This window comes from Labrus bergylta, chromosome 1, assembly GCF_963930695.1.
Source record: "Labrus bergylta chromosome 1, fLabBer1.1, whole genome shotgun sequence".
In the NCBI taxonomy this organism is placed as follows: domain Eukaryota; kingdom Metazoa; phylum Chordata; class Actinopteri; order Labriformes; family Labridae; genus Labrus; species Labrus bergylta.
Window position 1 is genome coordinate 35588945 of NC_089195.1, and position 26991 is coordinate 35615935.

The 26991-nt window shown below is 44.6% G+C and overlaps 2 protein-coding genes across 2 annotated transcripts in view; one reads left to right on the top strand and one right to left on the bottom strand.

Moving 5' to 3' along the window:
• rrp36 (ribosomal RNA processing 36) overlaps positions 1–566 on the bottom strand; it is a 6906-nt gene extending 6340 nt beyond the window's left edge. Inside the window, exon 1 of the mRNA XM_020660595.3 lies at positions 434–566. The gene's annotated coding sequence lies outside the window, so the exon portion shown is untranslated. The remainder of the gene's footprint in view (positions 1–433) is intronic.
• Positions 567–757: 191 nt separating this feature from the next.
• Positions 758–26938, top strand: LOC136180455 (apoptosis-stimulating of p53 protein 2-like). The gene is made up of 18 exons (XM_065960064.1): positions 758–898; positions 12225–12372; positions 12463–12576; positions 14214–14290; positions 14562–14663; positions 14950–15127; positions 17098–17294; positions 18239–18403; positions 18595–18814; positions 18977–19090; positions 19415–19521; positions 19648–20047; positions 20401–21137; positions 21220–21357; positions 21779–21912; positions 22049–22215; positions 23143–23342; positions 24564–26938. Exons 1-18 carry the CDS (start codon positions 890–892, stop codon positions 24603–24605), a joined length of 3249 nt encoding a protein of 1082 aa, XP_065816136.1. The 5' UTR covers positions 758–889; the 3' UTR covers positions 24606–26938.
• Positions 26939–26991: the final 53 nt, after the last annotated feature.

The following is a 26991-nucleotide window of genomic DNA, read 5'->3' on the forward strand; positions in this document are numbered from 1 at the left end:
AGCAAGACCCCCCCCCCCCCTCGGGAAAAAACAAATCCCTGCAAGGAGATACTCAAGGACATACATAGTGGGGCATTTTACAACAGCAACAAAAATAATAATAAACCAAAATGAACAAGGAAAGGCCAAACAAAGGGAGGTAAATATGAAGGTTCCTTCACAATGAAGTCAAAGCGGAGTTAAAACACGGAGAGGAGAGTTAGGAGGAGGACGAAAGAGGAAGATGGTCAAAGAGAATAAAATACAAATTATGTAATAAATCATAACATATACAGCACCTTCTTCACTGATGTTTTATCATCTACAGGCTGCGTTATTATCATTGCATGCAGAGATTCTCAGGTGTGACACCACTGCAGTGCTTTGAGTCACGCCTTTATTCTGAAAGTCGTACCGGAAGTGGTGATATTCTCTGCGGTTGGGGGGGACTCACCGGGCGGTGTTGCTGTGTTGATTGAACGCTTGTGATCCAAACACCCCGAGAGGGCAGACGGCTTGTGGACGTTGAGCAGGATTATCACCCAGCAGGAGAGCCGCTCCTCCTCCTCCTCCTCTTCCTCCTCCTCCTCCTCCTCCTCCTCTTCCTCCTCCTCCTCTTTGTTTTCTGCTCCGTTCATTCAGAACTCCTCCTGAGCGCTGTCTGCTGTCCCTCCTCCTCTCACAGCCTCCTGATTTCTTCTTCTGTCCGGAGGTCTCGTCTCACCGCAGACACACTCCTCCTCCCTCAGGCCTGCAGGTTCACCGCAACAGGTCGAGGAGGAGCCGAGGAGTCAGGATGATGTGATGAGGACGCAGAGGAGGAGACAGGAGGAGGACAGGTAGCAGCGCGGCACGAGGACCCTGCAGTGTGTGTGTGTGTGTGTGTGTGACAGAGAGGAGGACTGCCAACATGATGCCGGTGAGTGTGAAAACACACACTCTGACACACGCACACACACACTCCGGTTTTATTTTCCATTCACGTTTTTTTTTTTTCAGCCCGTGAAACTATCTCCATAGTAACAGGCTCCATCCTCCGTAACCTTAGTAACGCTGTCACGTGTCTTAATACAGACCTCTTTGTGTGTTTATTTAGATCCTTTAATGACATGTTGATCAATCTGTCTGAAGTTTAAGTTTGTAAAAACACGTTTAAGTACAAACGGAGGGATCACCTCACATCCTGGTTCTGGGTTTTAATTAATAGAGATGCACGATCCACTTTTTTTCAGTTCCGATACCTTTGTACCGATACTGATTCCGATATTTTAAAATAAATAATTTAATTAATTTAACTACGTGTACACAAATGCACGATATCAGTCTTGCGTATCCTGCGGTGGTTTCCGAGCGTTGGTTTTGCACGTCCTCAGAAATCAATGTTCTGGTCTGCGACATGCAGTATGCACATAACCACTAGGGGCAGTGTGGAGTTATATGGTGAGGAGACCTGAAATCACGACGTCGGAGACACGGACATGGGCGGCTGTGGATCAGTTGGTAGCCTGCAGCGACGTGTCCGACGTGTCCGACGTGTCCGACGTGTCAATCATCTTAAAGGTCTCTCTCTCTGCGGGGATCCTTTAGCAACAACTGGAGCCCGTCAGGGACAAAAACAACGACTCTGAGTGGACGCACTGTGATTCAGACATTACAGCCTGTGTAATGCCGATAACTTTTTGTAAGAGGGCGGCTGTGGTTCAGTGGTAGTCGGTCGTCTCTCAACCAGAAGGTCGAGGGTTTGAACCCCAGCTCCTGCAGCTACATGTCCGATGTGTCCTTGGGCAAGAAACTCAACCCCAAGTTGCTCCCACTGCTTCTTCAGCGGTGTATGAATGGATGAGTTAATACTGATGGACTCTTTACTCAGCGGCCTCTACCATCAGTGTGTGAATGGAGACCAGGTTTAAAGTGGATTATGTTGCAGCCATTACAGACTGTTTCCTGGCTGCTGGATGATCCGATGTACTCGAGCAACTCTTCAACTTTTTATACTTTTTAGACATTTGACACTTTAAAACAATGCAAGGTTTGGTCGAAGTTTTAAAATCAATCAGAACCCATTTGTAGGAGCCATAAATGTGAGTTGATTGTGTGTTTGGTGTCATGGGTTGTTCACTGATTTGTTTATTGTTTGCGGTCTGCTTGTTCCTGGTGGTGGGTGTGTTCACCGGAAATCTTGTGGTGATGGCAGTGATTATATGAGCCGCACTCACCTGTTCACCTGGTTTTTGGCTTGGATGGAGAGAGGGGGTGAGCGTGGGAAGAGAAAATGTCTGTTGACCGCCACACTACACTATACTGCGATCGCAAGTTGATTTGATGACCCGATAACTGCGGTTGTAGTATCTTGTGTTGTTTTTTGGAAGAATAAATGACTAAAGCGTCTTGGATCTGGAAGTCATTTCTAACAACAGCGCGTCACAGCTTCACTCCCGTGTTTAGTCCCTCGCGGCACTCTTTTTTGGCCGATATAGCCGCAATACCCTTCATCATTTCATCTGTTTTAAAGCCTCCAAAGTGCAGAACGAGATGTGTGCGAGGATGTTTTTGTTTCAGTTACATTGAATCGAACAGGTCGGGGTTGGTTTTGGCACAGTGCAGTTCCTAGAGCAACTCCTCTTTTTTGCATTCTTTGTACGGGATGGAGATAAAGTAACGTTGGTTCAGCTAGTCGATCAAAGGTTTGTGGGTGTAAAACAGAGAGCCCTCTACGATAAGGATGTGAGTCTCCTCTTATTAACACCATGAGATTACTCAAACTTCACCGGGTTATCCAACAATGAGTTTGCTCTTTAAAGAGTCCTGTTCAAACAATCGGAAGGTGTATATTTAAATATAATAGAAGTAATGGGTCATATCTAAGCTCAGAGAGAGGGAACAGCGCAGAGAGCAAATCACAGCCGAGCTCGTCGTCAGTCCAACAAACGTCTCCAGCAGACGTTCAGTAAATCCTCCACTGATTACAGAACCCGTCTCTGAACCATTGCCTCCCCTCAGAGCAGAGCGGCTCTCCTGGTTTAAAAAAAAAGGGAACTGAGACATTTTGGTTTCTGGTCCCGGTGGATCACAGCGACTCCCTGGTCCTGGTTTGAGTCTGAGTCCCGTCAGACGTCTCTCTCTGTTACACGGTCTGACCTTCAGAGGAGTCTAGTGATGTGGCTGCAGATTTATTGTCCAAAAGAAAGCTTGTTGTGAAATCCTCGTTTGATTTAAAGTTCAAGTGTTTAAAACTTTTGGAACTGCATCAGATAGAATCAGAAATAGAACATGATGGTATTCATAAGTATGTTTCCTGCAGTGTAGAATCAGAATCACCTGGAGATAAGAAACGCCTTGTTTTAATACCCTAAAACTTTTAAACGCCTTGTTTTAATACCCTAAAACTTTTTTTTTTTGGCTCTACCACAGATGCACATCCACAGGATATTTGTGCAAGTTGAAAATTTGCAACTCTGAGCGACAACTCATTGACATGATTCATGTTTCAAATTCTTATCAGCGTTGCGATTCTCTAAACCTGCTGCACGACCTGAGGGTGCATCAGAAATGGCAGAAACATGACTCAAAAACAAAACAAGCGTCGTGTGTTATTGGCCAAGGGGTTAGCTCGCAATTCTTATCTTGTAACATTTTAAATAGATTCAAATCTTCCAAAAATCGAAATTCAGCCAGTCTATCAGATGCCTGGAGTAGGTCCTGAAGTATGGACTAATTCAAAAATAGACTTTGAATCCAGATTTGTTTTGAATCATGAGACATCCAAAGATCCCCTGCCCTGCTCTCTGACTTTATCCACCGTCCTGTCTCTCCAATAAAACATGAGCCTGAACATAAAGCCACTGAGGGGCCGCTAGTTCCTATAAAGTGTCAGACCTGAACCCAGAGGGGACAACTGCTGGAGCTATTTGAGAAGGATGTTGAATGTTAAATGATGAAACAGGAAGTAGATGTTGAGGAGAGGAAGTTGCTTTGGGGAACCTGAGGAAATAAACTTCTCTTCACACCATTTACAAACTTATCATTCAGACAGCAGCGTGTAAAGGAGGGGGAAGGTCGTGCAGGTCTTTGTGTGTGTGTGTGTGTGTGTGTGTGTGTGTGTGCGCGTGTGTGTGTGTGTGTGTGTGTGTGTGTGTGTGTGTGTGTGTGTGTGTGTGTGTGTGTGTGTGTGTGTGTGTGTGTGTGTGTGTGTGTGTGTGTGTGTGTGTGTGTGTGTGTGTGTGTCGTCGTCCTCCTCCTCCTCGGGCAGTAAATCCATCCCTAAATGTTTCACACATTCTTCCTTGAAAAACGCTTCACACCCCGATCATCGCTCTGCGTTCTCTTCATCCTGCAGGCAGAGCTCGGAGCTCGCCGTGCTGCTTGGTAACTGTTGCCACAGCGACCACACACACACACACACAGACACACACACACACAGACACACACACACAGACACACGCACGGTGTTCAAGGTCGTATGGGAGCAGTATTATTTTAGTATTCCTCGGATGATGAGGAACTAAAGCAGAGGAAGTTGTAACCTTCATTTACAGTCGGGCGCTTTGTTCCATTGTCTTTAGAACAGGAAGTTCCTCTCGATGACGGGGTGAGAAAGTCACGACGAGCAATCATGTTTGGAACCCAATAAGTACAGTTAGCAACACGTGTGACTTTCACGCCTCAAAGTAGTCGTTTCAAAGTCGATCTAATAGGACAGTAAGTCTCTCACACGTCCACTGATCGCCTGCTTTCAGCTCTATGTTAGCTTGACAGCGGGCTGCGTGCAGCTTTACGGCACTAGCCAGTTAGCTCGTCTCTGTTCTGTTTGATACGATGACTGAGGCTAAGAAGAGAGAAAGAGAGAGAGTGTTCATCCCTGCAGATATTATTCAGAACAGACTGAGACGTAGCGTTAGCCTGTGTCGTTAGCGGTGTCATTGTTAATCTCGTGTTAAGCAGCTTTACCGCGTGCAGACATTTTTTCATGGTTACTTTTTGGTCTTTTTGTGACTTTAATTTGGAGATAGGACAGAGTCGTATAGAGTAGTGTTGTAGTCAAGACCTCACTCACCGAGACCCGAGACCAGAATGCTCCAAGACCAAGACCATAAATATCTCTGAAAAATCATCATCTTGCGTTTAGGGGGCGTGTCCCTCACTTAGACCGTAACACCGGGAAGGTAGCAGTCGTAACCGGTGGATAAAAATCAAAATATGAATGAATTGAAGTTATTTGTTCTTTTCCTTCTAATCTCAGTAATGACTTGGTAAAACAGCCAATCAGTGGCTTGACCGGTCTTGATTTATAATCTGGAGTCCGCCCAGTCTGAGACAGAGACTAGACCGAGTCAAAATGCTTTAAATTCCGAGACTGAGACCTTCAAAAAGGGAACAGTCTTGAGACCAAGACCGATTTCAATACTACAACACAAAGATAGAGTCAGAAGTCAGGATGAGAGAGAGAGAGGGGAATGGCATGCGGGAAAGGAGCCACAGGGCGCCCCCGCTTGGAGCACTGTAGCCTCCGTATATGGGGCGCATGCACTAACCACTAGGCCACCGGTGCCCCGTGAATTTTGAAGTTATTAATGAAGAATACTCTCAGTAAGATTTGGGTACCTGGAGAAAGGAAACCAGCACTGAAAAGAAATGACCTTCCATAAAGTCTGTTGTTATTTTGTATTAGAAACTAAATCAAACTACCAGCCTGAAGCTCTCGTCGTGTTCTGGATCATGCTGACGTTAAGCGCGTTCAGGTACTCATGATGTTTACGATGTTCCAGCTGGAAGTTTTTATTTCATCGTGACTGAGGAGTCAACGAGGCCGCAGTGACTGTTCATATTGACTGTGGGCTAATTGATTTCCGATGACCTCGTTTGAGAGCCTTTTCCAGTTAGTGTACAATCTACAGCGACACACACACACACACACACACACACACGTACGGCGTCGGAAAAACAAAAAGAACGGGCTGATTATGACGAGGAAAATATGAGTGAGTGATCCTAATAATGAACAGCAGGCAGCCAATCAGAGAGCAGCCTGCGCTCCAGAGCTCAGTGTCAACAATAGTTCAGTGAAGCTTCCTGTGTTTTTGTTGTTGTCTAACGTGGCATCCTGAACAGCAGGCAGTGTGTGTGTGTGTGTGTGTGTGTGTGTGTGTGTGTGTGTGTGTGTGTGTGTGTGTGTGTGTGTGTGTGTGTGTGTGTGTGTGTGTGTGTGTGTGTGTGTGTGTGTGTGTGTGTGTGTGTGTGTGTGTGTGTGGTTCATTAATCCCATATCGGTGCATCACGTGAGGCTGGCGACCATATGGCTCCGGTCCACATTGCCTACAAAACATTTTTGAATGCGACTGCCAGCTGCTACACGTTTCCCCAAGCAGAGAGACAACACACATGTGCACACACACACACACACACACACACACACACACACACACCAGGACTCACTGGAAAAATCAATCAAACAATACTTAATTAGTTCCACTCGAACAGTATTTTATGTTTTCTGTGTTTAAAGTTAAATTTCAGATGTTTATTTTGAACCAGCTGTTGCATCGCTCTCTGTGCCGCTAACAGACTTCTCGAGAACTTTGCAGAACAGGAAGTTGTTGGTTAACTTGTTTATCTTTGAAAGAGAAAAGCTATAAAGCAAACTGACTGATGGAGGCCGGGGTAGACCAGCAACTCCCCTTCATCCTGCAAGGGGAAATGACTGTTTATCTCAATGGAGTCTGGTGGATTCAGCCGTTACATCCTGCCCTTCAAAGCCTCCAGACTGCATGGATTCAAAACTGTTATTGTATTTTTGTGTTTATGTGAAACCTCAGAGTTTTAAAGGAGCGATATGTAACTGAGACACCTGGTATTTAAAATTGGTACTGCAGGCCAAATTCAAAACATTGTAGAGAGCTGTCTCCCCCCCTCCCCTTCTCTCTAGAGTCAATGCTCACGCAGGTTGCCATGTGGTGGACACTGAAGCTTCAGTGTTTAGCCAGCTCTACGAGCAGAAATGTGCTCAAACTAGGATCAATGTTGGAGATGCTTTTGAAAAATGGAGAGAGGTTAGAACACAGAAAGGTTTACAGACCCATGCAGAGCTGGATAAACACTGAAGCTTCCACATGGCAACCTCCGTGAGCATGGACTCAAGAGAGGAGGGGTGCGGGGGAGACAGCATGTACAAACAAACATTTAAACCCCAAATTGAATTAAGAAATAGCTCAAAGAAAACATATCAAATGTTGAAACCGAGAAATGTCTTTGTTTTTGGAAGACTGTACGTCCCATGCTTAATTGAAAATGGTTTAAAGAAGACGTGTCAGATGTTTAAACAGAAACATTTTATTGTGTTTGGAAAGTTTAAAGCCTGTTCTGAACACAATAGCAGCAACATGTTTCAAGCAACATTAATGAAAAATGTTTCCAATTTAAAATGCTGAAGACAAAGATGCAGCTCATGAAGGAAGTTTTTCATCATAACCTCTCAGTCTTGACCCGTTTAGAGAGAAGAACTCTTATAATCAATGAAACCTTTATGGCCCCTCTAGGGGAAAAAGTCCTTCATCAAGAGCATGATAACATAAAACAGGCAAAAGACATCAACAGCCTTACTGGACATCCCATAATAACATGAACTACAGTCAGTCAAATGGCATGACCACATGTATTGTTGTGGTGTCTCAGACTGGTCAGCGACAGGATTAAACCTCGCCTCATGTCGATGACTCGTCATTGTTTTGAAGAAGCTGTTGACTTCCCTCAGATGGTCCATGGTTCATTAATTTCCTCTCAGCAGCACAAGGGGGAGGGGAGGGGAGGGGATGTTTGTGGGTCTGAGGGTGGAATTAAGCAGCGTGATGCTGTGCTAATTCCTGACAGGATTAAGAGCTGCAGCCTAACGAGGACTCGACCTGCCCAACAACTGACTCCCTGACCGAGAGAAACAAAGACAGAAACACACAGCGACAAAGTCTGATCCCATAGGAGTCTAGGATAATTCAAGTCTTCAAGTCTTCTTCAGTACAGCTGAATGATGGTGTCGTTTAGAGTAAGCTTCATGAAACTTTGATATCATTGAATATTTGATACCATGGCAACAAAAAATATAAGTCCTAGGCACCCAATAATTGTAGAGAAACTTCTTTAGACTGTCTTAATCAAATTGCAGGAAAACATTTTTAAGGTTTCAACTGTTCGATACTGTTGATGATTCATGTAAAATCCACTTCCCCATGTTTCTCTAACACTAATGTGTCTCTAGTCCGTCTACAAACCCCCCAATGATGAGAAAAGTCCATCCTCTCCTTCTTTTGCCTGCTCCACTTTTCCGAAAATGTGTGCTCAAACAAGCCGTTTGGAGATTTTCCCTTCATGACATCACAAAGGGCAGTAGCCCCTCCCCCAGGTGGGTGACACTCCCACAGCTAGGTGTTTGTTCTGCCCTCTGAGTCTGCCTTCTCACCGTAAACAATAGGACATGGAGCGAGAAAGCCCGAGACACCCAAACCCTTCCAGAGAGGGGGCGTGGTCAGTCACAGCTCATTTACATATTTAAAGGTACAGACACAGAAACAGCCTGTTCTGAGCAGGGCTGAAATAGAGGGGTTTATAGACATGATCAAATACAGGATCAGAGTGGATTTAGAACAAGAAACTTCACACACGTTTTGAGGAGCTCTGAGAATTATTTAAACTGAAGAAGAGGAGGAGAATATGTCACCTTTAAAACATGGTATCAAAAAGGTATCATGCATGACTATATACATGTAAAGGAGTCGTGTCCTGACATCAGCAGCAGCTCTACACCTGAAACTGTTCCCTCGAAAAGACGAACTACCTCCTCCGCCGTTGTTGTTGACAAAGCTGATATCAGAAGCCCCGCCCTTTCTTGATGTTGATTGGCTGGTGATGTATCCAGAAAACATTGCCAACATATTCTTGCAATGTTGAAGTTGTGCAGCAGCGAGCATGCAACTTGATCACTGAAAACAGGAAATGACACAATATTGGGTGTCTATCTAAAGCTTGTTTTTTTGCTCCCATGTTATCAAACATGAACTACTGTCATAGGGGAGTTTAAAATTCTGCCACCATGACAACGCTATCCCTTATAGAGCCTTAATAACCAGCTATATGTCAATGACAGGAGGTCTCACTCCCCCGTCCCTGTTGTCGTCCTGAGAGGGGCACAGCCTCTCCTCTCCACGCTCTGATTGGCCGCTGAGTTTCCTGGTTGACCTTGGCGTTGTGACTGACGGCGGTGACCCACTTCATCTGCAGGGAACCTGAATGAAAACAGCCGCGCTCCAGTTCTCCCTCAGAGCCGTGCAGTATGTAGGACATGAGGACACGGAGGACTCGTTTATCTCTGTCATTGAGTTTATAGAAGCGTTTTCACAGAAGCTGAATGTTTTCTTTGATTCTTGAGTTTTCTGTTGATTAAGCTGCGTAATCTGAGCGAGCTACCTCTGAGCGGCCAAACCAGGACGGCACTGACGGAGTGAATCCTACCTTAAAAAGCCTTTCCCTGAGTAATAAGGACTTAAAAAAAACAACATTTAGACTTTTATTAAAAATCCTCCTGATGTTTGACCTGCAGGTCACCGCAGGAAGCTTTTCTGTAAGCTCTTTGATGGAATCTCGTTTCTCAGCAAGGATCATAGTTTATCTGCTAACTTCAAAGTCAAACGTTTTATTCCGATACGAACAACAAGTTTAGCACATATGGATGGTTATTTTGTTATTCTGGCTGATTTATAGCAGAGTCTACTTGAAACCAACCAATGAAATGAATCGATCAAATGTCAGGTGTGTTTTTTTTGGCCAACCGTGTAGACCCATTAATTACTCAGTTACCTTTTTAAAGCTTTTATTTTGACATTATCCACCAGCTTCCTGTTTCCTTTATTTTTCAGAAGTGACCGTACTTAGACAAGAAGGTGGAGCAGGAGAGAACCTCTAACTAGCTGCATCTATATGATAATCAATGGGGTGCATATTTCTCTCACTTATGAACTGGAGTTTAGACTTCTTGGCCAGTCTGAAGAAAGCAAAAACATCAACATTTAAGAGTGCACTCCAACAAGGCTAAGTTGTCCTGTACCGTACTAAAGCACCCTTGACCCCAAACTGTTCTTGTACCAGGCTGTAAACATGTTCATTTCTATTAGGGCTAAATTGTCTAGATATTTTCAGGAGTGCAGATGTGAAAACAGCTTATAACATGGAGCTCTATGGGGACTGACTCACTGCAGGAGACAGACTCCAGTGGACCCTGGAGGAACTTCAGCTGTAAAGTTGGACATTTTAACATGGGGCTCTATGGGGACTGACTCACTGCAGGAGACAGACTCTATTGGACACTGGAGGAACTGCAGTTTTTTAGAAGTCATATTTTCGGCCTTGTTTTTCTTCCCTGAAGATTTGTAAGACATAAATCAACACTTGGTGTTCTGAAGAGTTTGGAGATAAAATCTGAAAACAGGCTGAGATTAAATCTGTTTATTAGGATATGTTGTTGTCCGTTTTTGTTCGCTGGTTGTGCGAGTGTGTAGAGTTTGGATTCGTCAGTTCCAAGCACAACTTTTCTGAAGATACATAGTGTTCCTAGAATCTTGGCAATGACTTATTGTGGTGAAAAGAAAATATTTTTCAGGCTTCATTCAAAGACAGAATGAGGACAGAAGAGAGACTGAGCTGAATGCACAAACACTCAGCATTGCTTTCAAATCTTTAGAAACCCTGAAGGACAATCCAGTGACCTGGGAAACACCATGGGCTGTTTTATATTCATGTCAGGGAAGCCCTATATCTGTTTCTACCACAAAGAAGCAGCTGGAGTTTATTTGTCTGGGATCCCTTTCTCCTTTTCCTCTCATGCACCAAAAATACAGGGACCTAATCGAGCTGTTTCTTCACGTCTGCTCCTGCCTGAGCTTTATTAGAACCTCAGAAACAGCAACAACAAGCTGTGTGTGAACGGTGCTGCAGTGAGTGTCTGCTCTGGATCTGAAAGGTCAAAGACGGCCGCTCGTTTGTCATGTCAGACGGAGTGAAGCGAGGAGAAGAGGGAAGAAATCAGCTCAGTATCAGGATAAATACAGGCTGGAAAACGCTGAACACCGGCCGTCTGCAGGTTGGCGGGAGGTGCTGGAGGCAATCTGGCTCTGGGCCTGACAGCAGATACCCTGCTGAAGTAACAGATGGCCCAATGCATCATGGGAGCTCCAGGATGTCCACAAATATCTGTTTTAGTCTTAAATAGCACGGAGAGCTCTGATAAAGGTGAAACCGGTCATGTCAGATATTTACAACGAGCACCATCTGTTCAAAGACAGGCCGACTTTCTAAAGCTGTTTGATTGTAAAAATGGACATTAAGAAGTGTTAAGTTTGTTTAATCTTTTGGCACATCTCATATCTCTTTGTTTCCTGAATCTGAGACTCAGTGTTATTTTTAAACCTGGGCTCGAATGTTACGTTTTGGGGATTTAAATAACTTAAAGGAATAACAGGTGCAGGGATTAGAGCTGTAGATTCCTTCAGCCTGCAGCAGTGAAACAAGCTGTAATGGCTGCAACAAAATCAAAGCTCGTCCACTCAGAGTTGCCTGACACATCACAGAAAGGATCCCTACAGAGAGTGACCTTTTGTTAGGGGACCCCAGGGGTTGTTGATGTAGAGGTTTGTCCTCCAGTATGTAACTCTGACCCCTAGTGTTTAAAATGGGTACTGCAGTCCAAATTCAAAACATTATAGAGAGCTGTCTCCCCCCCCCTCCTCTCTAGAGTGGATGCTCACACAGGTCACCATGTGGTGGACACTGAAGCTTCAGTGTTTATCCAGCTCTGCATCGGCCTGTAAACCTTTCTGCGTTCTAACTTCTCTCCAAAAGCATCTCCAATATTGATCCTACATAGAAAACCTCAAAACAGATTGAATAAAACTTCTTTAAAGGAGGGTCATCATCTCAGAAGAAACTCTAAAAGATTTCCTTTTTCTCTACAAGAACGGTCTTTATGTTTTTGGCAGTGACTAGTTGAATTAGTGTTGGACAGTTCAGTACATTTAGAGATGAAACGGGTACATTTAGAGTATTACAAACACATTACTGCCTCTCTTAAAGGTACAGAGGATGTGACCTCGGCACTCTCAGTTTGATCTCTGATCCTGAAGCCCGAGTTGTAAATGTTCCATCAGATGCATGTCACTATTCATGGGATAAATCAATTTAGCCTGTTCCTGTCTGCTCTGTGTTTGTAGATGTTCCTCACCGTGTACCTGAGCAACAACGACCAGCACTTCAACGAGGTTCCCATCACGCCGGAGACGCTGTGCCGGGATGTGGTCGATCTCTGCAAGGAGCCCGGAGAGGCCGACTGCTACCTGGCCGAGATGTGGAGAGGCTCAGGTGAGTTTATAAAGAAACTTCTGAAGATCTGAACTATGACATCTTAACACCAATAATTATATCTTTCATTTTCTTGTTTTAACCAATCAGAGCGCGTTGTGGGAGAAGGAGAGCGGATGTTTGAGGCGTTGCAGCGATGGGGGCAACAGAGGGGGGAGGTTCGTTACCTCCTGCGTCACCAGAGAGCTCCAGGGCGGGATGCAGGTAAGGAACACCTCATTCTCAGAGGCATGAACTCAGAGTTCACTGCTGGGGCGTCATCAGTACTGACTCCAGGACTCCTTGTGTTCAATCAGCAACACAACACATTTCTTTATCCCAGCTATGAAATCAACAAAATAAAACGCTGCAGCTCAAAAAAGAGTCTTAATTGAGGCAACAATTTCCTACAATTCAAACAAAGAGAGTAAGAACAAGACAAGCAAGGATCTAGAGAGGAGGAAACAATGCAGGAAGTGCAAACAAACAGCTTTAAGTATCAACCACACACACAGGTGCTGACAGAATTGACCAGAGGTGCTGACAGGAAGTGACCAGAGGTGCTGATAGGAAGTGACCACAGGTGCTGACAGGAAGTGACCAGAGGTGCTGACAGGAAGTGACCAGAGGCAGAGCACAACATCGACAGCTGTTCTTAAAAGTTTTTATCAGCATCAAAACCATCCTGAATATCGTAATCATCATCATTAAGGTTGTAGGTGTTCATGAAAGAGCTGGGTCTTTAGCTTTTTTTTAAAGGTGCAAAGGGACTCTGCAGATCGAATGAAGTATAGAAGTTCGTTCCACCACCAGAGGGCGACAAAGAAACATTTACAGACAGGTTGAGTTTAAGGCAAGAGGATTAAAAACAAATCAATGCAAAAACATGAAAATTGCAAACTTTTTGTTTTTGCGCAAGTTGAAATTTCCATCTCAGTCCACAGGCCTTTATGCCCTGACATTGAAGTCAGACAATCAGATAACTAAGATCAATACTAACAAAGGGACAAGTAGCTGGTCAATAACTTCCTTTTCATGGTATCATGAGTACGTTTTTGTTCATATTGGGTAATGTCGGAGGTTCTGTGTGAAACTACAGAAGATATCAAATTGTAATCAGCTTACGTGCAGTAGCTGGACCCTGAGGTTTTTCTGGTGTTTTTTGTTGATGGATTGGGATCCTTTTTTTTATTTCTGTCCCAAAAACCAGGAGCAAATCACTCTTCTGTTTGTGACTGCTTTCAGTGATGGATTAATCCACATCAGATTTCTGACCTGGGTGGTACTTTCCTCAGAGAGAGAGAGAGAGAGGCTGAATGTGAACAGATTTCCTTTCCCCCGATTTTTAGCACCAATGAGATTTTGTTTTGTCTTTTTTGAGCTGCAAGGGGCACCGGTAGCCTAGTGGTTAGTTGACATGCACCATGTACAAAGGCTACAGTCCTCAAAGCTGGAGGCCCAGACATGAACCCTACCTGTGGTACCTTTTCCACATGTCATTCCCCACTCTCTCTCTTTCACTGATTTCTGCCTCTATCCACTGTCCTATCTCTCAAGTAAAGGCGCAAAAGCTTCAAAATAAACCTTTTTTGAACTGTAATCAGTTGGGAATATTTTAACAAAGGAAGGTCATCAGGTTACACAGATAAACATGGGTGTCATCTGCATAATGTTGATATCAGAAGTTGTTTACAAGCATTTGGTCCAAATCAAATGTTTCTCCTCAGCAATGCAAACAAACAAAAAATCAGTCTGTACCAAAAACAGTGGACTCTGACCCTCATAACCATCTATGAATGTATGCTGTTAGCATACTCATTTCTAAGGTAGCATCAACAACTGAAGTCTGTCTTCTTGTTCAGGTGGATCCAGAGTTGCAGACCCGATGATGAAGAGGAACCAGGTGAAAGCTTCTGTGGAGAGATGTCTGGAAAACGGGGTGAGAGGCCTTTTTTTTAACAACAACAAAAAGTCCAGAGTGATACCCAGGTCGTCTTTAGCCTAGCATTGCTTATTATATTGCAGTTGGCAGTTAGCGTTGCAGCTAATGTTAGAACAGATAAATAGCTAGCTACCAAGGCAACCAACAACAAAGTAAAAAAATATTTACAAAAATCTTATTACGTCCTCAGGCTTCTGTGCTTTAACTTTACATCTTTCTAAACCCTGTACAGAAGGTGACTGACTGTGTGTGTTTTTGTGTGTTGTAGGTGTCAGCTCCTCGTCTTGACCTGACGCTGAGCGACCTGCAGGATCTGGCGACCCGGCAGCAGCAGCAGATCAACGCCCAGCAGCAGCTCCTGGCCTCCAAGGTACGACACATCCTGCACACTAAAGTGATGCTATTGCTAATGCTAATGCTAATGCTAATGCTGGTGTCAATATAACTTCCAATATACCACTTCAATCACTTAAAGTCATGCTACAGAGGACTCTAGGAATTAACTGAAAGGAACATGTTTTGTTTTCAAAGCTGTGACATCAATCTCTTTAAAGACACCGGACATGACCAATATCCAGTGAAGATAAACACCTTACTTTTCACTCATTATTCTAACACAAATAAATGAACTAGCTGGTTTTCCCGCGGTGTTGCAGGAGCAGCGGCTGCGGTACCTGAAGCTGCAGGATCAGCGTCAGCAGCAGCAGGAGGTTTCTGAACAGGAGCGACTGCAGCAGCTCAGAGAGAATGCACAAAACCAGGAGGCCAAACTGCGACGGGTCCGGGGACTCAGGGGCCAGGTGGAGCAGAAACGCCTCAGCAATAGCAAACTAGGTTGGTACCCACCCCTAATTCAATTCAATGCGGTCAAACTTTGATTATAGCGACACATAGTGGCTGTTATCAAGATGGTCACATAAAAAGCAGCAGGATGTATTTATCATGGGCTTGTGCTGTTACCTCACAGCGAGGAGGTTTGAATTCCCCGTCTGACAGGAGCCTCTCTATGTGGAGTTTGCATGTTCTTCCCGTGCGTGTGTGGGTTGTCTCGGGGTACTCCGGCTTCCTCCCACAGTCCAAAGACATGCTTGTTAGGTTAACTGCTGACTCTAAATTGCTCGTAGGTGTGAATGTGAGTGTGGCTGGTTGTCTGTCTCTGTATGTCAGCTCTGTGATTGGCTGGCGACCAGTCCAGGGTGTAACCCCGCCTCTCGCCCAATGAAAGCTGGGATCGACTCCAGATGGCATGGATGGATGGATGTATTTAACATGTATACATGTATACATGAGCAGATGGACAGAACGAGGTTGATGAAAACTGTCGACCAGACGGCACAGACATGATCAGATTAAACAACATTAGATCAGATAGATGTGACCCTGACTTCGGGTCATCATTATGGAAATTACAAGATTTACAATGAACTGTTCATTCACATGTAACTGTGACTGTTTAATCCTTCCACATCTGTTGTGCTGTGTGTGTGTGTGTGTGTGTGTGTGTGTGTGTGTGTGTGTGTGTGTGTGTGTGTGTGTGTGTGTGTGTGTGTGTGTGTGTGTGTGTGTGTGTGTGTGTGTGTGTGTGAGAGTGTCATTTGTTTGAATGGTTCTTTAAAGGAGAATTCTGGTATTTTTAATCCAAGTCAGTATAGATTGCCCAACGGGAAACAGACTGTAATGGCTACAACTGCGAATGTGCTCTATTAAACATACAATATTTAGAATTTTATGACAATGTTTACATAAGAATACTTACATCACCTCAAATATTTCCAGTAGTCATCAAAGCCAGAGAAATCTGTAATTTTATAGTCCTAAAGGGACGTGGCTGCCATGACAGACACGACAAGTTTATCTTTGGTTGGGGGACGGGGTGGTAGCAGAGAGAACTCCCATGATTCCCCGCCAGCCTCGACATCATCTTTTGTTATTGTTTTGATTGAGAGCCCCCTGGTGGAGGAATTTCCATACTGTATCTTTAAAGGGTGATCACTGGATTTGAATCCCTGGGAGCTTTGTCTCTTGACAGATTTTAGGGTCTACATGACCGAACGGTCAAAAAAAGTTAAGGAATTTCACCAGCTTATTTGTCCATTGTTCAGCAGTGAAACAGAGTGTAATGGCATCAACAAACTCAACGAGAGTGATGTAACAGCTGTTTGTGGTTAAACAAATAATCTTCCTCGTTAACAACAAGGTTTATCTCTGCAGGATCCTTTCTGTGATGTTGTCAGACACTTAGAATAACAATCCCCAAAGATTACACTGCAGCCATTACAGCCTGTATTACTGCTGCTAGATGGAGAAATCTACTGGGGCGATTATAAACTTGTTATGCCTGTTGGTCCAAAAATATGTCAGACAGGTCCTCTTGTCTGAAATAAAAGGAGTATCTCTTAGGATTGAGGTGTTTTAGTTTTTGTTGAATGTCATGACTCAGATAAGGGTATCCACAGAGGACCTGTTGAGGTATCCATAGGTATGTCTGTATTTATTTCTTGTTTACTGCACACAGTTCTGTTTACATCTGTTTACATCTGTCAGTCCGATCACTGTCCACTTATATCTACTATTTTTATATTTTATATTTTAAGTTAAGTTTAAGCTTTAAGTTGTATTTAAACTGGCACTTTATATTTAGGTTAAAATGTTTCGTCTACCTGCACTGTTGTTATTTTACTGCTCTGTGTGCTTTTGAATTGCCCCCCAGGGACGAATAAAGTTTTTTGAATTGAATTGAATTGAATGGTGCACTCTCCACTTCCTGTTAACGTGTCTGTGTTCTTGTGTATGTTCTGTGTCAGTGGAGGAGATCGAGCAGATGACCGGCCTGTTCCAGCAGAAGCAGAGGGAGCTGCTGGTCGCCGTGTCCAGGGTGGAGGAGCTGAGCGACCAGCTGGAGGCGCTGAGGAGCAACAGATTCGAGCCTCCTTTTCCTCCGTCCTATCACAACAACACCTCCTCCACTGCTGAGCTGGAGCGCCTTTATAAAGAGCTGCAGGTGAGCGCTCAGACGAGGACTTATTTTTTAATCGTCAGTAGATAATGTGAGCGCATTTTGATGAATGTCAGATTCAATTTGCAGATTTAGTATCTTAAGCTAACCATTTACTTTTGGTGCTGAAGATAAACCAAACTGTGACTGTCCCACTATGTCTGCAGAACTTGGACTCTGAACTTGGACTCTGTATAGAATTGTATCATGTGGTATAGTTAGCATAGCGTAGCATGTTTTTATAGTATCCATCGTATTGAATCTTATCATACTTATCACACTTCATTGTTTCGTATTGTGTTGTATCGTAGCCTATCATGTTATACATATCATATCCAAGGTATCATATTTTATGAACACATTTATCACATAGTTGAAACATTAGGTAATAGTAGTAGTTTGGTTAGCTTAGAGGAAACAACATTAAGACTAAATAAAAAAAGCTAGTTGTCAAACTTGCTGGCTAGCTATCTTGGCAAAAGTCTAAAGCTAATGATCTGTAATGCTTCTGTTAGCTAGTTAGCAAGCAAAGTCTGTCTTAGTCATGTTTTTTTTTGTTCAAAAAACAACAAACTCTGAGTACAGCAATGAAAGAACATTTTTAAATATCACAAGAGTTTTTCAAGTCTAGGGTTACCATGTTGGACCAAGTTGATCTTTTCTCTACAGTTCCTGCAACTTGTGTTAGCCAAAAAAAGGTTAAAATAATTCAGCTTGGATGCATTCTTTTTTTTTGAAATCCTGAAGCAAGTTAAAGTTTAAAAACAGAAGGCAACAACTAACATTTCAGGAAAATAGCTCAAAATAAGCTTAATAATATGGTTGATCATTTAGCTAACCAGCTTACTAGACTAGCAAGTTTTAGCAGGGCCTACAAGCTAACTAGCAGATGTAGCCTTTGCGATATTAGCTTCCCTCTTTTTCACTGAGCTCCATCCTTGACCTCCCAGTTGAGGAACAAGCTGAACCACGATCAGAGCGGCCGGCTGCAGCAGCAGAGAGACAGTCTGAACAAGAGGAACCTGGAGGTGGCTTCGATGGACCGACGGCTGGCCGAGCTCAGACAGCGGCTCTGGAAGAAGAAGGCCGCCCTGCAGCAGAAGGAGAACCTGCCGGTGAGTTTAGACACACTCAGTCATGACACAACTTGTGGCGAGCATGAAATTGGTTTGTGCATCTGATGCTAATTTAAATTCTAACTTTCTACCAGGAAGTTTTTCCAAGTAAGGCAATTTTCTTTAGAGGACACAAGCTTCCTTCTGTAGACATTGTACTCTGCTTATTGTGTGTATGCCGCTTTCTGCAGGTGACTTCAGACGGCGTTGCACCTCAGCACTGCGGGGGCTCCAGAGTGGCGGCGGTGGGTCCGTACATCCAGTCGTCCTCCACTACAGGCTCCCAGGGGCCTCCAGTGCAGGCCCGACAGGAGGCTCTGGTGAAGCCAGCGTACCCTGACGGCACCGCCACCCTCCCCATGCCAGACTCGTCCCTGAAGCCGCCTCCCAGACCAGTAAAACCAGCTGCAGGTACTGAACCAGAATTTACTCTTAAAGGGTATTTACTAGATTTTCGTTCCTGGGTCATGATTCTCTCAACATATTTAAGGTGTAAATGACTGAGAGGTAAAAATGTTTAGATTTGAAATGTGTCTGCAGCTTGTACCAACTGTGTTTGTTTTGACTTTTCAGGTTTTGCCACAACAACAATCAACAAACTCTCTGACTGGACCGGCTCATTTTCTGAATCCAGTGGAGGGTACAGCCATGCGTCTACGCTGCCTCGGATGTCCAGTCACAGCTCCGGTCAGTCCCTGCACGCTTTAAACAATGTCTTTAAAATATGTGAGGTGACTTTTAGGCAACATTTAAGACTCCTCTGTCTGTCAGTGTTAGATCACAGGACGGCTAAAACATTTATTTCTCTTATTTTGTATTGATTATATTCTCAATACTTGGCCCTCCAAGCCCCTGCCTCCAGCTAGCCCAATTAAAGATGGCCGACATCAAAGAAATGTTTTGATGATTTTTAATGAATCCTTGAAAAACAAACTCTCTTTCTGGGCTTGTTTAAAAATGCTACAGATTAAATAAAAATATGTTTAATGATGATGATTGTCCCTCCTGTAGGTGGTAAAATCATCTCTGATCAGAAGGGTCTCTCTGTGTCCGACATCCCGCCCCCTGTTCCCTCACGGACCAATCACAGCGCTGAGAACCTGCTCAGAGACAATCAGGTATCAAAGGAGTCTCAAACTCCATCTTCATTCATTGTCTTGCAAATCAAAGAAGAGCCAGTAACGTGGGATTTATCCTCCTCTGTTGACAAAGTATTTCTGTGCTAACTCTGTATTTCTCTTCAGGCTGCAGGGAAAGGTCTTTCAAAGATGGCGGCTCCACCTCCACTTCCATCTAAGCCCAAACCGTTCTCCACCTCCGGCCCTCCGACCCTCTCTAAGCCCGCCTACAGCACGGGGACCTTCCCAGGTAAGGCACGGCCGGTCGGGGGTCACCACACCAGAGCTCCGGCGGGGGTTCTCTTCACCCACAGCAGCACCCTCCCTCTGCCCCACAAACAGGAGAGCCCACCGGCCGCCGCTGTACGCCCATACACCCCTGAGCTCTCGGAGGCTCCGCCCCCTTTGCTGCAGAAGCCTCAGACTCTGGCGGCTTCGTCTATCTACTCCATGTACACGCAGCAGGCCACACCAGGGAAGGGCTACCAGCCGAGCGGGGGAACACTGCCCCGCAGCAGCACCAGAGGTGATGCACAGAGGTCATTGTTACAGATGATGTCACTGTTTTTTTTTTTCTTACCACTGTAACTTTTGCTGCTTTGCTAAAGTGTTCATGATGGATAGGCCAGAACTTTGTAATATAGCAATAAGTAAGGTCTTTTACCTGCTTTTTGTAAAGTGTCTCGAGATAACACTTGTTATGAGTTGACGCTATACAAATAAAAATTGATTGATTGATTGATTGATTGATTGTTACAGATGATGTCACTGTTACTGCTGCAGGTGTATCTGATGATGTCACTTATACTTATGATGTCACTGTTACTGCTGGTTTTGTTCACACTGAGTCTGACTTCAGTGTCTCTTCTCTGTTCTCAGTTTACGGGAAACCAAAGAAGCCAACCTTCTCTGCAGACAGTGTCACCTTGAGCTCAGGGTCCGCTGTCTCTGACGGATGTGAGGCTGACAACAGTTGCCTTGGTAACAGCGAAGGTGTCACTACAGAGACATCAGAACGCTCCAACCCTCGACCTCTCAGCCCTACCAAGCTCCTCCCCTTCCTGTCCAACCCCCACAGGAACCCGAGCGACGCCGACCTGGAAGCCCTGCGGCGCCGGCTGCACCACGCCCCCCGGCCCCTGAAGAAACGCAGCTCCATCACGGAGCCGGAGGGCCCGGGGGGGCCCAACATCCAGAAGCTGCTCTATCAAAAGACCACTCTGGCTGCAATGGAAACCATCCCCATGGAGACGGTTGGTCCAGTGGGGGAAACACAGCCTGGAGTTCAGGAGGAATGGATGGGAGATGTGGATGTGATGCCCGAGGTCGACAACTTCAACCAACCACTGGATAGTAGCCCAGAGGACAACCTGACCCCGCCCCCTTTACCCCCCCGCTCACCCATTCCTGACCCTGCCTCCTGCCGCCCCCTGCACCCCCCTGTGGGGGACAAGGAGGAGAAGGAGGTGTGTCCCCCCGCCCCCCGGGACTACTTCTCAGAAGAGTTCCCCCCGTACCCGCCCCCGCCTTACCCCACCAGTGTAGAGGGGGAGCAGGGGGACGAGGGGCTCCACCTGCAGCCGCCAGAGGTCACAGGACAGGTCGCAATGCCTCCGGTGAGCCACAAAAACACTTGATAACTACATACAGTGTTTGATTTGAATTTAAATCCCTAACTTTACCTGTGACTGTCCTCAGGGTAAGAAGTCGATCCTCCGTAAAGCCGGCTCAGAGCGGGGCGACCGCAGCGTGAGGGTCAAGTTCAACCCTCTGGCCCTGCTGCTGGACTCGTCCCTGGAGGGGGAATACGACCTCGTCCAGAGGGTCATTTATGATGTGAGTCATGATCAAATCCAACAGTGAAAGAACGTCCTGTGGATCTTTTTAACCCATTAATGACCAGCGACTGAATTGAGTATGTGATGGAAAAGTCCACCAGATGTTTTTCTGTTGGTGGTAGATACAAAAATTTTCTCTGTAGACTGAAAATGAATGTGGCAACACAAAATCACAATTTTAGATCTCCCATATTTATCACAGTTACTCAGTTTGTGTTATTGTGTTATATCCAAACTGTGAACACAAACAACCTTGTCCATCGAGGCAGACATAAACCGATAACTCATGTTTTATGTGAGGTAAAAATATCATCTTTATCAGAGTCTGGTGGCTTTAAAGAGAGTCTTTTAACAGCTTGAATTCAGAAGCTTGGCTCTTGATAAAATAAATGGTCTGTAATTTTGTGTGTGTCCTGCAGGTGGAAGATCCCAGCATGCCAAACGACGAAGGAATCACGGCGCTGCACAATGCCGTCTGCGCTGGGCACACTGAGATTGTAAAGTTTCTCGTTCAGTTTGGAGTCAACGCAAACGCTGCCGACAGCGACGGCTGGTGAGTCGACTAGCTATACGAAGATGATGTCCCTTTGTAAATCCCTCATAATGGTCTAATCACAGCCTTTTTACTCTGCCGTCAAGCTCAGTCCAGTCGGCTAGTTTGTCTGAATCATACTTTTTCCTCTCTCCAGGACTCCCCTCCACTGCGCTGCATCCTGTAACAACGTTCAGGTCTGTAAGTTCCTGGTGGAGTCGGGAGCGGCCGTGTTCGCCACGACGCACAGCGACATGCAGACGGCTGCCGACAAATGTGAAGAGATGGAGGAAGGCTACGCCCAGTGCTCCCAGTTCCTCTACGGTGAGACAGAACGCTACAAGGCTGAAGTACTAGATCCAGAGTAGCTGGTCTATAGTGTCCATAATGATTTGAATGTTGTTCTGTGATTTGTGTTAAAGTGGAGGCAAAACTCCTCACAGCTAACCGCCGTCAGAGTCTCGTCACTACAAAGCATCACATTCAAGTTTCTCCACCTTCAAAATAAAAGCACTAGATGTTAAAGGGGTTTAAATTGGTATTGAAAACTTTACTACCAAGTTACTTCAAGGGTTCTTGAAGGGTCTAAAGGCCCTGACACACCAATCAGACGGCAAAGAACTAGTGGCGATGAAGGCTACCTGTGGCGTCACCTCACGTCTTGACCAAAAAGTTGCACTTACTACAGAGACTACAGAGGACGGCCAACCACCACATACGGTCTGCGCATGCGTGAGAGGAAATAACTCTTCATGCCTGCAGGCGGCGATATTCTGTTGTTGTTAAGCTATTTGGCATTGGCAGAGAAGTTTTTCATGGCCGCAACCCACATACTCAGCTCTGCTGCTTATCCCACAAATGCATGTTCCTTACAAATGTGGCACAATTTAAAAGGGAAATTAACAGGCTTTCCAACGGTATAAGAATTATTGCCAAGAAGCAACAAAGAAGAAATAATCTGCAAAACACAAATGTCCTTACTTTTTGTGCAATATTTATTTAAGGGTATGTTAAAGATCCGTCAAGGGTTAACGATGATCGGCTCCAATGGGGATAACAAGAAACACTGAAAAGTTTCAGTCCCAGGAAACAAAGAAAGGACATACAGAAGTTATTGTGATCTAAGGGGGGTTTCAGATGTCAGACTTTTCTTCAATGCCTGATAAAAAATAACACACTTACATCGAGGTCTGGGGATTTTTGTCGAGATGGTCCGGTTTCTTATGTTGGTTTCTGTTTTTGTCCTGGCAGGCGTTCAGGAGAAGATGGGCGTGATGAACCGGGGCGTGGTGTACGCTTTGTGGGACTACGAGCCACAGAGTGAGGACGAGCTCGGCTTCAGCGAGGGCGACTGTATGACGGTGTTGAGGCGTGAGGACGACATGGAGACCGAGTGGTGGTGGGCCAGATGTGGCGACCACGAGGGCTACATCCCGCGCAACCTCCTCGGGGTGAGCCGACCAGTTTCTCTCCTGACTGCTGACAGAGCTGACTGTTTGTACATTAGACTGATACTATGATTCATCAGCTTCACATACAAAGCAGGAAACACTTGCAAAATATGATCAAAGCTACATTTTGGCTCAGATGTTTCCTGGGGTTTATTCCCTGTTTGGCCGGTTGAAAATCCAAATGGAAACCATTTTTCAAGATGGCCGCCAAAATTGGCTTTTTAGTCCAGTGGAATTGGTGTATGGGTATACCTCCTTTTTTTTTAAAGTTTTCTCCAGTACGCATCCAAGTGTAACTTTTTTGATGCCCTGAGTAGGCGCAGTTTCACACCTCCTTACAAAAAAATGGCCTCCCAGTGTTGAAATGTTATTACTTTACAGAAATTAGGTGATTTTGGCTTATTTGAAAAAAATCTTGCTTATTTAAATATTGCAGAATTTTAAAATATTTGTTTACAATTTTGATACTGAAAATGAAAAATAACACCAATGGTCTTTTTTAAGTAGCATAGAGAGACCACAACAACAACAATAGACACAGGCACTATTTTGTCCCCAGAGCCATTTCCCTCCTTAATTCAAGTCAAGGGGGGAAGTAAAGTTGTGTTTTGGTCTTGACTCGGTCTCGATCTCTAAATGTCTTGGTCTTGAGTTGGTCTCGATCCCTAAATGTCTTGGTCTTGACTCGGGTCTCGATCCCTAAATGTCTTGGTCTTGAGTTGGTCTCGATCCCTAAATGTCTTGGTCTTGTCTCGGCCTCGCCCTGCCTTGGTCTTGGTCTTGACTCGGTCTCGATCTCTAAATGTCTTGGTTTTGTCTCGATCTTGGAGCACTCTGGTCTCAGGTATGTCTAGGTCTCGGTTACTGTGGCCTTGACTACAACACTAGTGCATAGTACTTCTTATTTTGTTGCCATGGTGACCAAACAGGTATTGGTATTGTTTTATTTTGATTTGCATCATGTCAAAACTTAACATTTTGGTCTCTTGCCAACCCTGATGTAAAAGTTGTCTGCGACAGTCTTCGTGTTTGACGTACTGCTCCGTTCATGAAGCTCTCAACATAGACTCTGCTGGTGTCAGTCTGCTGCTGCCTCCTCCACTTTCTCACAAACTGTGTTCTGTTTTAATCAGGTTTAGAAAAAGGATCCTGTTACTCAACCGTGTTATGTAATAGAGTTCAGTATTTAAATGTTTTAATGAGACTCTTTTTACTTCACAGCTGTATCTGAGGATCAAGCCGCGACAGAGGAGCCTGGCTTAACGGACCGTTGACAAATCCTTCTAAAGACCGGAAACGTTATGAGAAGGAATAAACCTCCGGACTCAAGAGAGACACCAAACACCAGCTGACGTTGTTCAGAAAGAGACAAACGTTAGACATTGGAGTTGTGATTGGTTGTCAGACGTCGACACAGAGAATGTCACAGTGAACTCTGGAGACAGGAGTTCATCTGCATCCTGTGGTGACATGAACACATTATCCATTCACCAAGTTCATCTTCTGTCATATTGTCGATTTTTTTTCCCCCTTTTGTTCGCCTCCAGCCGAGAGGACCTAAGGCACAATTTTGGAGATGGGTTCATCTCGGAATATTTCTCCTTTTTTACTGAACAGCTGACAGCACGAGAAGATCCATGGACTGCAAATGAGAAGTCAAGCGTTGTTTGCTGACTGCTGTTTTCATCCTCCAGTTTGGCTTTTTTGGGTTGTCGCTATTTTGTTTTTCTTGTAGAAAGAAGAGACCATATTTTGTGAAGATGCTGACACTGGAGAACACTAAGGCTGTGTCTGAAACCACGTACTACACTCAAAATATCTATGCTCCATACAAACCCGACCATTAGCAACATTCTAAATTATGGATCACATGACGTACTTCCAGTCTGAGCTACGTTCAGTGACCTAGCATCAAGCTAGCGCGACCGTCAGCATGTAGTGTTCAACAACAATATGCACAGGTTCATTACTAATTCAGCTACGCTGTCATTTTATTATCGGAAACATGTCTAATGTATTTCAGCACGGAAATTTTATTTTAAGCCGCTAGTTGGCTGGCGGGAAGCGGGAGCAATTTGAGGTTAAGTGTCTTGCCCATCGGACATGTTGCTGCAGGAGCTGGGGATCGAACCCCCTAAGCTTTCGGTTGAGAGTCGACGACTCTACCCACTGAGCACAGCTGCCCATAGTATGAATCTCTATGGTTTCAGACACAGCCTGAGAGACTAGCAAACGCTAAGTTATAAGCTAACGCTACTGTTGCGAGAATGTCGTTAGCAAGAATGTTGTTTACTGTAATCTTAATAAAAAAACCTCCTAGAGGATCTTTGAGTACAAACGATCATAACAAGACATCTTTGAGGTGACAACATGTCAATCGCAGGTGGCCCCACCCTGACTCCTCCCCCTTCCTGGTCTCTTTGACTCTAACATTTGATCATAGATGTCTTTACAATCAGGGTCGATTTGTCTCAAGCTTTGGTGAAAGAGTTTCACGCTTGTAATTTTGTTTTGCACTTCCCAGCCACCGTACTTCAGCCTGTTTCGCTGCTGCAGGCCGAAACAATCTTTATAAATGAACAATTCATAATCTTTTTGTACCTTTAGTAATTTAGACCCCAAAAATATGTCCAAATAAGACCCAGGGATAAATGTACTGGAACACCCTCAAAGGACAGACAGAATACTTTAGTTATTTAATTTATTTGAATTAATTTTTGCGCCCTGTTAGGATTTGATTAAATCCAGCTCTGGGTCTCAGACATGCAAAGCGTCACCATGGCTGCCATCTTATCAAAGTCATCTGAACACAAAGAAAGAGAGAAGCTCTTGTTTGAATGAAAGTTTCGTTTTTGACGTTCTTCTGTTTTCTCATATCTCAATGTTAACTTACAGATTCATAAAAAGGTTCAGATTTTCTTTCTGTCCAACAATCAGAGAATGTAAGGCCCCGTGTCCACCTGGCGTTTCGTCCTGGCAGAAAAGCGCTGGCTGTGCTCTCAGAGAAGAAAAGCGCTGCACGTCCGTCTTGTCTCCATGACAACAGTCTCTTGACAACGGCCGCTGTATGACCCACACTGCTCCGTTACTTTTTACTGCATGTTTTATATTTGAGATCGTTTATTTCCCGATCAGACACGGAACGAGGAGGATGTGAGTACAAGACACGATCTGTAGGAGGCTAAAATACAGAGAATATCATACATTTGGAAAAGAGCGCCGGGGACGTCAACAGCGCCTTTCTGAAAAGTTGAAAGATTTTCAACTTGAGCTCTCAGAGCGGCCGCACAAAAAAGGTGGAGTGCTCTGAAAAAAAAGATGCTAGGCGCTGCACTTTTTCTCCAGGCGGCCGCTTGCTCCTGCAAACGCTCTCTCCTCACTGAAAACGATTGAAAAAAAAAAACGCTAGGTGGACACGGGGCCTTAGTACGCTTATTTGTTCACTTCGGAGCTAGGCTAGCAGTTTCTATCTGCTTCCTGTCTTTGTGCTAAGCTACGCTAAACACAGCCTTATCTCTGTACACACACAAACATGAAACATCTTACTGACTTGATGAAAAGTTGATTTTTCAAAATAAAGAAATAATTTCCTTCCACTGTGTTCCATTTTTTCATCCAGTGAAATGATTTAAAGAAACAGAAGGGCTCT